This window comes from Polyodon spathula, chromosome 26, assembly GCF_017654505.1.
Source record: "Polyodon spathula isolate WHYD16114869_AA chromosome 26, ASM1765450v1, whole genome shotgun sequence".
Classification (NCBI taxonomy): Eukaryota; Metazoa; Chordata; class Actinopteri; order Acipenseriformes; family Polyodontidae; genus Polyodon; species Polyodon spathula.
The window spans coordinates 5,890,343-5,900,822 of record NC_054559.1 but is presented as its reverse complement, the minus strand read 5'-3'; the positions used below and the strand labels follow the sequence as shown (position 1 = coordinate 5,900,822).

At 36.2% G+C, this 10,480-nt stretch overlaps 1 protein-coding gene across 1 annotated transcript; it reads right to left on the bottom strand.

Moving 5' to 3' along the window:
* Positions 1-1,764: 1,764 nt before the first annotated feature.
* On the bottom strand, positions 1,765-5,838 carry sox8a (SRY-box transcription factor 8a). The gene is made up of 3 exons (XM_041229961.1): positions 5,127-5,838; positions 4,109-4,347; positions 1,765-3,410 (listed from the first exon to the last, which is right to left on the bottom strand). Exons 1-3 carry the CDS (start codon positions 5,543-5,545, stop codon positions 2,680-2,682), a joined length of 1,389 nt encoding a protein of 462 aa, XP_041085895.1. The 5' UTR covers positions 5,546-5,838; the 3' UTR covers positions 1,765-2,679.
* Positions 5,839-10,480: the final 4,642 nt, after the last annotated feature.

Genomic DNA, 10,480 nt, shown 5'->3' with positions numbered 1-10,480 from the left:
AATCTACGTCAGAAAAATACGTTTAAGAGAAACCTACTGTAAAAAAAATATTAAAAGAATATATGAATTGCGTTTTCTAAATTTTTAAACCATTACATAATAAATATATGTAATTAAAGTAAATATAACAAATTAAATATTTAATTTTGAAAACTTTTCAAGTATAAATGTAAATTTTAACCTCACCCACAACGCATTTCATTTGTATGTCAAAACAAAACAATAGCTTCTATTTTGTTCTATATCAGAAGAGGATATGTGACAACTCTCAGTGGCGTTTGTGAATTCTCAGAGGACCCCTGACCTCGTAGCCTTCGTTCGACTCGCGGCAAGTAGGATGTTGAAAAAGCTCCGCAACAGCCTGGAATTAGGAGGACAGAAAAGGCCTGGGCAGTGATGCATACAGCCTGGGGATGTCTCAATATCACACAGAAATGTACAAATAATACCAAAACTCAAACCCGTGCTGGGACAGGGATATTTTTATTTGTTGTTTTGATTGAGAGAAAGTCAAGATGCATTTATTTGCACCCATGTAAAGGTTGCATAAGCCAATGCAGTGACAATTTACTCATGCAGATCGAGCATTTGTCAATGTCTTCTTGTATTTTCTGCTGCACTATTATGTATGAATTTAGAGTGAAACACAAACAAAACAGATACAGCATGATTGTCCCTATATCTAATATTTAATATTTAATATTCCCAGAGCAGGAGTTTTATTACTAAGGGAATATTCCCTTGACAAGGCTACCCTAAAACAAGACATGTTGAAATAGCTTTAGTAACCCTGATATGATTTATTTTATTTTGAATATATAATAAAATACATGTTTGCTGTAAGTTGTGGTTTCAACACATGTGAGATAAGCATTATGAACAGAAGTGCACAACGGATGAGATTGGGGCAATTCTTTCAGTAGCTGTAGCACCTTTAATGGCTCTATTTACAAAGCATTCATAAATCTGCAGTGTATCATCCAGAACTATTAAATACTCAATAGTACCCAATGTATACATATCTAAGGAAAGACTGGAAGTCTTTCTCAATGTACCTCTTTAAAAACAAAAACTAAAAAACTGACATATACTGTTTCCTTTCCCTGTGGTTCCTTCTGAGGTTTTTGAAATTGTAACCAGGAATAATTGTAATGAACTGTTACAAGCTGATCTGAAGAAAAGACAAGATTAATGATTCAAATTTTTTTGTCCAATTTTTTTTTATTTTTCACAAAAACTGGTTGCACAAAAGTTAGCGGTCCTTGGTGAGAATTGTATAAACACAGACTGGTAAAGTTACAGCTGATTTCATTCAAACTTTGTACAGAAAAATAGATTGCATAAAAACAAGTTTCTGGCATCCTTTATATAAAAAACAAACAAGAAAGATATCGGCAAAAATTATTTTAGGAAAAATGGGGAGTAAAAAAAGTAACATTTTAAACTTGCATAATAAGAAGTTGAAAGCACAAGCTAGCATTACATGAGTAAGACGTTATTATATGCTCAGCATACAATAGTAACAGTAGAAATATAACACATACATATATTAGTCTAAAATTAAGGCTTGTAGTCATAAAACATTAGCATGCCTTAAAAAGCGCTGTAGTCCTATATGATAACCAGCATGCTAATGCTTCCTGAATACAGCGTTGTTTAACAATTTTGTGGAGTTTTAGTTTCACAGTTTCATGAACACCACCTGGTCCCTGCTTGCACTAATATTGAAAAAAATCCAGATAAATTTGACTCTTAGTTTAAAAAAAAAAAAAAAAAAAAAAAAACAGCCCTGGTTCCTTTCTACAATTATTTGATTTAACACCTCAGAGACCAGTTGGCCTGTCAGTCTCAAGGAAGTGTTGTGCACTACCTTTCCATATTCACTTATGTTTCCAAATAAATACTTCTTAATGTGTCCAAATTCTTCTCAACATCTGGAAGTTTCTTTATTTGAATTATCTTGAAGGAATCTGTAGGCTGTAGCTTTTATCAGCTGTTATGAAGTCAAATCACTGGAAAGTGGTTAAAACAAATAAAAACGGGATGACAAGTTTATAGAAAATTCTCCACTATTAAATGACATTAGATTTGATTTCAGAACTCTACTTCTAACTCTAGTACTTCATTAATTAACAGCGAAACAATACAGATCTAACTTAAATACATATTTTAACAAACTCCAAAAATAAAACCCCTCAACTTCAGAAAATAGCATTTACAGTCAACCCTTGTTTCAAAGAACTGTCATGACAAATTAAATAGGTCGGTCCCCATTGTAGGTCTCCTGCTTTTTACTGGAATTATGGTTAAATCGGGTAGCATATTGGTCCCAGTAACAAAAGTGTGCCTCCTTCCAGAGCACTATAACCCTATATAAAAATATCACTCAAAGAGCTGAACTCATAAATATTTTTTTTGTTTAATTTTTTCGCTAAGTCCTCACAGAGGATTAATATGTTTGTCCTTCACAAACAACATTTCGTAGCCTTTTCTTCAGAGAAAAAACTGTTAATTTATCTTCATTAAAAGCACAGTCTAAGGATCATGGGGTTTTATTTCACTATTTGCAGGTGTCCTTCTGTAATTAGGAGGCACTTAAAAAATTGGCACAGTTCCTTCATTAGTGCATATAGCTGTGGAAGACTTAGAAGTCTAAGACTGAAGTAAAGAAGCATCTCTCTAGGGTCGGCTGAGAGTTGTGTAAACTGGCTGGTCCCAGTTGGTTGTGGGGCTGTGAGCTGGTGGAATGGACAAGCTGTTGAGGATAGGTGTTGCATATGGCCGACGGGAGGAATGGAAATATGGGTACTGGTAAAGACTAGAGGGGTACCCGGAATAGGGGTTGTAGTAATTGGAGCTTTGCAGGTCTGTGTAGTCACACTGAGAGCTGGAGAAGGACGAGGCTGTTGTAGCTGTCGTCGCACAGGCTTGGGCACTGTAAGAGCTGTACTCAGAATGGGTGGGAGAGCTGTGGGACTGCTCACTGTAGTGGCTTGGGCTTAGCTGTTCAGTTTTGATGTGTGGTCTCTGCTGGCCGGCCTCGTTGCTTGAGGAAGATGATGATGTGGTGCTTTTGTGGCTCCAAACCTGAGCTGGCCCCCCATTTCCACTGGAGTGGGTGTAGGAGGCACTGTACGCCCCTGTGGAGGAGCTCTGCCCATGGCTGTGGTCTGAAGGCAGGGCTGCGTGACCATTCAGTGGCAAGTACTGGTCAAACTCATGAACGTCAAAGGCCTCCATGTTGCTGATAACATCACTGCTGAGCTCTGAGATGTCCACGTTGCTAAAGTCAATGTTCTGGCGGCCGTTTTCGACAAGGCGCCGGCCCTCATGCTTCAGATCCTGTTTATTTCCATGGTGAAGGTCTGTTTTAGGAGTGGTGGGTGGAGTTGGTGGGCCGTGGGTTTGACCTATATGAAAAGTAAAGATGTTTTTTTTTTTTTTTTTTTTTTTGTTTTGCAATGGTCTAATGCAATGGTTTAAACATTCCTTATAATGGGTCTATGAAAATGGAAAAACAAGAGGTAATGAATTGTGCAAGCTAATCTAGTTCAGAAAATTATGCGTTAAACATTTGACTTTTTACACTGGTACCAGTCATATGGAATTGCTGTTTAAATTATATTCCATATTTGAGACTGTAAAGTAAGACACACAAAAACAACTAAAACTACAGAACCCCATTAATAGACCCATATTGGCACCGAACATTTATTAGCAGGGGACCACAACGTTAATAAATCTTTCTCCCTGCCAGTGCGGATGCTTATGCTAGGTGCCCATTCATTTTAACCAATTTAGTGGTCTGAAGGAGTCAAATTAATGCAACTTTTGTCCACTGCATCGACAATTATAGCAGTCATGCTGTAGTCATAATTTTCCCATAGCTATTAAGCAAAAAATTACAAGAGAAACAGTTTGTATGTTTCATATAAAAGACAACAAATAAAAAAGTGGTTTCAATCATTTAACTACAATATAAGTATATCGGCTATTGTGAGAACTAGAACAAATTAAAGTGGTGAGACTATATAGCTTGTATTTGATTTGATCAATTGAATCCCTGGGCAATTTGAATGATTTGTCCTAACGGTTGGTGTTTCTGTACCTGCATGTTCAGAGTGATGAAGCCCGTCTCCCAAGCCCTCCATCCCAGGCTCTGCCTTGTACAGCTGCCCGCCTGGGTGGTGGCTCAGTTCTGCTCCCGAATCAGAGTCGCTCTGCCCAGCCTTCACACTCTTTCTCCTTCGAGGTTGATATTTATAATCGGGGTGATCTTTCTTGTGCTGGACCCTCAGTCTCTCCGCTTCTTCCACAAAGGGACGCTTCTCACTCTCGCTTAATAAACTATTCAAAAAAGCAACAGGCAAATATTCTTACTTGTGATTTTAAATAAGAAAAGTGAACCTTAAACATATTAAAGTTTCAAAAAGTAAACAGAGTGTATTAATTTCCAGGTCATTTCAATTAATTTTTCCCACTGTGCTGATATGAATAAAGATTTTGCACAAACCCAGACAGAATAGCATATGAAATTCCTGTACACTCCATTGTGTTGTAGACAAGGATAATAAACCCAGAATATGTTTGATAATGTTAAAATTGATCTGTATTTTAAGCAAGCAGCCCTTTAACTTATTTATGGATATTAGTGGATTAAAATAACTTTCTGTACTGTAGTTAATGGTTATTTGGACAAAACAATCACGATTTTTTTTTTATATTATATATATATATATATATAATTGGTGTGTATACATATAATATCATATATATATATGATATATATATATATAAAATATCTGTGTGTGTGTGTGTGTTGGACTGTTCCACCGACGGATCAATCATCATAATCAATATTCATATATTATATTTAAAAATAATAATGAAAAAGCTCCATATTTGACATGGCGCGTCCACACAGAGAGTCAAATGATAAAACAACACAAGTTACAGTGTATGTGCTGTTAATGTATTAGATTCTGTCATGCAAAGAAAACTCAAGGAATATGTCATGGGAATTCAAAACTAGCTAGACAACAGTCTAATCTACGTAGCAAAGCCAAGGACAGTCCATCGCAACCAATGTATACATACTTTAAACAATGTCAGTAAAATAAACTTACCGCCACAGTTTCCCGAGAGTCTTGCTGAGCTCCGCGTTGTGCAGATGCGGGTACTGGTCTGCCAGCTTCCTCCGGGCAGCTTGCGCCCACACCATGAAGGCATTCATCGGTCTCTTGACATGAGGTTTGTTTTTCAGGGATCCGTTTCCACGTACTGGCATTGGCACAAGGGACCAGTCGTAGCCTTTGAGGACTTGGGATACCGCGTCTCGGATGCAGGCTGGGAAGCGGTCGTCTTCATCGCTGTCTAGTTTTTTTCCGATCCCAGGGAGGCTCTGGGGTCCGTGTCCGTCAGACCCCGTTGGCGAAGACGGGGCGTCGGAATCCGAATCTTCTTGGGACAGGGAACTAATGGTTCCCGTGGGGCTGCAAGGTGGATCGGGGATGGCTCTGTCCTGCTCCTCGGTCATGTTGAGCATTTGTTGAAGCAAAATCCGAACTAGTGTAAAATACAAGATACTATCACTTCAGCACTAAAAACTAAAAAAAAAAAAGTAAGGATTACTACAGATTGATCATATGCATATACCCAAGAATATTTGGGTACATATCTGTTTGTATTTCTGCAAACTAATGACAGTATTCTTAAAACCAAAACAAACTCGATTTCAGTAAGTTCTAAACTTGGTTATATTTGTCAGCTCTAGTCGTTTTAGCACCAACGTGAAATACTTCAATATAAAACTCTGATAACTGCTCTTTGCCGTACTGCTGTTTTGACTCGATTACCAGCAACTTTCTATAAAGATCCTCTGCCTTGCTCCACCCACGCTGATTGGTCAAGCACATCTATTGAGTCTCATTGGTCCTAACATTTTGTAGGCGTGGGTTGTGTTAAATAGCCCAAATTATGCTAATGATTTATTTTCTTCAGCAATGTAGTTTTAATACCGGTACACTCGAGAGGTTTTGAAAAAACTAAAAAAACTAAAAACTAACCCCCCCCCCCCCCCCCCCCCCCCAAGCAAACAAAACATAAAAACCCTGCCAATCCTCTACCTTTGTCTGTCTTGAACTATGGTGGAAAGTTTTGAGACGAGTTATATAAAACATAAAAAAAGCTTCAGTTTTGAAACAGTTGGTATGGACCGAAGAAGGAATGCTCTGGTTTGCTACATTATTACTGACATGTTTGTTTGCAGAGTTGCCAGTTGGTTTAAAGAGTAATTAAATGTTAGATTTTGCGTCTATTTTAAATGGTCTTTTCAGTAGCCTATTATAATATATCCAATGTATTTATATTGACGCAATACATCAGTTGATAAATTGATTGTATTAAAGTGCAAAGTTTACATAAGAGAGCGATTAAGATTTATTTCGTCACATATCGCTACTGCACTTTACCTACAAAATGAACGTAGTCTCGAGATAATATTTTTTTCGATAGTCCAGCTTGGAGCCAAACATGGTAATAATATAGAGTTCTAGAAACAATGAACGAGAGAGAAGTGGAGGGTTACTCGATTTGCATCGAGACTGTGTCACTCCTCCCCTCCGGAATTCTTGAGTTAAACCACATGGACTTTTTATGTTTAAGTGACTACTGTATAGAACCTGTTTTAGAGCCGTATCACTAGTGGCATTCTAGCTGGTAAGAGACATTAACACTTTGTAATAAACAGCGTCTAGAAATGGATGAACTGATTGAATGTGAAGTGTGAGGTTCTCGACAGTCTGCAGAATCAGGATTTATGCCTATATCCGATTACTTTACATGCGATTTGATATTTGTTCTTTTATGCTATGTTTGTAGTAGATATTAATTCAATTAAAAAAAAAAAAAAAAAAAAACTAATTGTGTTGTTAGTTGTGCATTACAAAATGTAAATAAAATAAAATTGTTTCATCTATGTTCTATGTGTATAATTAGCCAATATCCCTACATTTTAAATTAGGTTTTTATCAGTCCAGTACCGGTATAGGACCAGAAAGTGGCGCATCGTCAGAATGTGGTACTCGTATCAAAACGTAAGGTCAGAAAATGGTGTGGTGTCATTTGTGTTTCACGTGTTTTTATTCATGTGACGCTCTTTTTTTCGTTTTTCAGTATATACACTGATAGCAGTATAGCCTACAGTACAATGTAAAGCAAGATAGTATTGAACAGCCTACTGATGTATACTTGCTTTAAATATATACATGTCAGAACCATTAGTTGTGTTCATAAGTTGCTACAGACTTTACATTGCGTTAAAACAATATGCAGATTTAATCTACGTTATTTGCAAATATGTATATGTGATTGTGTTCCCTCATTTAAACAGATGGATACAATATATAATAACTTTTTGAAATTCATACCAAGAACTCAACATTGGATGTGTGATGTTGGCTATAACTAGATAATAAAGTTTGGAGATAAAATAGTGTGTAGTATATCTATTCCCTCTATATATGTTGCCATGTAAATGTAGGTAATGTTAATATGTACAGTTGATCCTGGCTCTAATTGTATAAAAGTTTAATTTAATGTGACAAAGTGCAATTCGTTTTTCATCAGGGAAGTCTGGTGCGTATATTTCCTGAGTCCTCTCACATGTGAATATGTCATAGTGACTGAGGCGAGTCATCGAAATTTGACACCAAATCAAATTACTCTACTTCTTGATCTTTTCAGCATCCCTCACTTTATGAAGCCTAATCAACATGTTGACGGCCCGTTGAACATTACTATAGTCCAAAATACCAACACATTAAGAAAACATCTATACAATATTCCATTACACACATTCATAATAAAATACACCACAGGGCCAGATAGTATCATTTGTAAGCATTGTAATTGTTCAAGCGTACAGTGCTAATATTGATGCATGAAATGCGTAATAAAAAAGGAAACATATAGAGAATAGTAAAATACTCTTCTGCATCCCTACGATAAAAACAAACAAACAAACAAACAAACAGCCAAACCCGTGTGCACTCCACTTGGAGAATAGCTGGGAACTACTGCGTACCGTTTGCAAGAAAATGGCTTAGAGAGTCTTCTCATCGGAATAAAAACAGCACGCCACGAACAGACAAAAGGTAATAACCATTATTTAAAATAAACACAAAAATAGTAGCATTCCCCTCTGACGCTTGTTTTAATAAGGTTCGGTTCAATACAGTTTTGTAAAATGCTATTATTTTTCAGTACAATAAAATAAAATAAACAATAAAAATAAACACTTTTGTTGATACTATCCAAGACAGGGGTAGCGCAGTCTAGAAAAAGGCACGCAAGCCATTTATTAACTAGTTAACACAGGTCTGGAAGCAACCGGCAAAAACAAAGAAACAAAAAACAAAACATACTGCTATCGTGGTGATCTTAGTATAGCCCTATACCTTTAAAGTCTATTGCACTTAAAATACACGTCTATTATGATAATGAATACAGAAGTTATATCGACACCTATTAAAATGAGCTTTCCAGCCATACAAGGCTCGGAAGTGCTGTGATTGACGACTGCACAAATCACTACGAACAAGACAGATCAAAGCACCCACAAAATGTTTCAAATGTGTTGCTCATATATGCTCATTGCTCATAGTGATATATATTTGCTGAATTGTGAAGAAAAAAAAAAATATTAACAATAATTTGAAGTGCCAACTCAGTACATTGTACCCTGTTCAGATGGGCGTGTCCTTGTTTTCTGAGCTAAATCACCGGCAAAGCGCACTGCACGACTACCAGGTTTTAACGCGTAGGACCCTACTGCAAAATAACACCCCACCGGTATGCAAGCTGTTTGTAAAATAAGATATTATTAACTCCTATATATTTTATTTTTGCATCAATGTTCATTAACAATACACTAACTACTACTGGTAATAAAAATAAGCAAATAAGCCATATATAGTAGCTTATATGTAGGATAAAATGATTAACGATACAACTTATTGTTTGGGGTAATGTTATGAGATATTCAGTTGTCGCGTTGCAATAAGTATAATAACTAGTATGTTTTGTATCAGTTACCACCCCACCCCCCTTCATGAAAGTCTGGATCCGCCCCTGTATTTCCAATGAGGCTTGAATGTGACACTGCAGGCACGTTGTTCTGCGTTGTAGAAATGGAGCACTGTGTCTTTTAACCATATCATACACATCAAATCCCATAGGACACAATGCAAAATCTGACATATAAAGATCGTGTGTGCGCCAAATATGCCACTGAAGATATATACACGTCTCTTGTTTTTAGGGCTATAGTTTCCAATTTAAAGACATGCGTCTCCTTGTTTTTCAGGGTTAGTTTACAGTTTGCTCATGGTTTCATATAAACTGGCTACTTCCACAGTTTATTTTCATACGCAAAGCAGCATATATTGATTGCTAATATGTTAAGCCAACAATAAGATATATTATATATTTAAATAAAATTGAACAGGCCCTATACCTTTTTCTGATCAATACTTTGGGTGCATTAACTTTGTCACCGACTTTAGCAAGCCACTGATGCATTTTACATTGGTTTTATTGACCGTAAACACGTATTTAATTAATACAGAATTACATTTGATTAATTCTTAAGTCTTATTGTGTTTAAAAATAACACGCTTGGCTTTGTACCTATAATACCTATTACATTGTTTTTTTTTTTCGATTGGTTACTATTCTGTAACTGTATGAAAGGAAACACGGCATTATTTAGCGTCATGAGAGCGTTTTTTTTTTCCCTTCTGCGCCATCCTATTTCAGCTGTTACCGATAAGTGTGTTGGATCAATTGACTTTGCCTGGGACTGTATGGGAAAGGGACACCTGTGGGAACGGGGTATTAAAAAGATCCTTTTCATCAAAACCTCATTTATCTGTTTAGCAGATAAGCTCAGATTTATTGAAACAATGCAACGACTTGTATTTCTGAAACATTTTACTTATACTATTAAAGAAAAGCAATCAGAAAACAGTTTCAATTATCTTAAACTGTACAGAAACGTTCGTCGTAGTCTGCGTTTCATAAAATAAACATTTTTATTATTTAATACAAAGCATGTGTCTCCCTCACATTAACAATTTTTGTAAAACGTAAAAAATAAACGATTTTCAATCAGAAACGTATGTAGCAAAAATGTTTCACTTTGAAATAACGAATTGTTTAAAACTTAAAAAATACGCATGCATACAAATTACATCAATATAACAAATTAAAACATTTAATAATAGCCTACAAAAAACAAAAAAGCACACACACACACACACACACACACACACGCTATAACCTGTTGTTTTATGTCCATAATATGATGGGGCATAACCAACATAAACTCGACACAAAAAAGTCCATTATTCCGTTTAAATGATCTTACACATTGTTCCACGTGTGTTGATCTTGTATGCGTGATTGGATGCGAAACATCCAG

Bases quoted from the DNA above. Each gene is read 5' to 3' on its own strand.
- sox8a (XM_041229961.1), bottom strand. From the start codon at position 5,545: ATGCTCAACATGACCGAGGAGCAGGACAGAGCCATCCCCGATCCACCT. The intron at 4,348-5,126 runs GTAAGTTTATTT...TTTTTTGAATAG, and splicing joins ACTCTCGGGAAACTGTGGCG to TTTATTAAGCGAGAGTGAGA. The intron at 3,411-4,108 runs GTACAGAAACAC...CTTTTCATATAG, and splicing joins TCATCACTCTGAACATGCAG to GTCAAACCCACGGCCCACCA.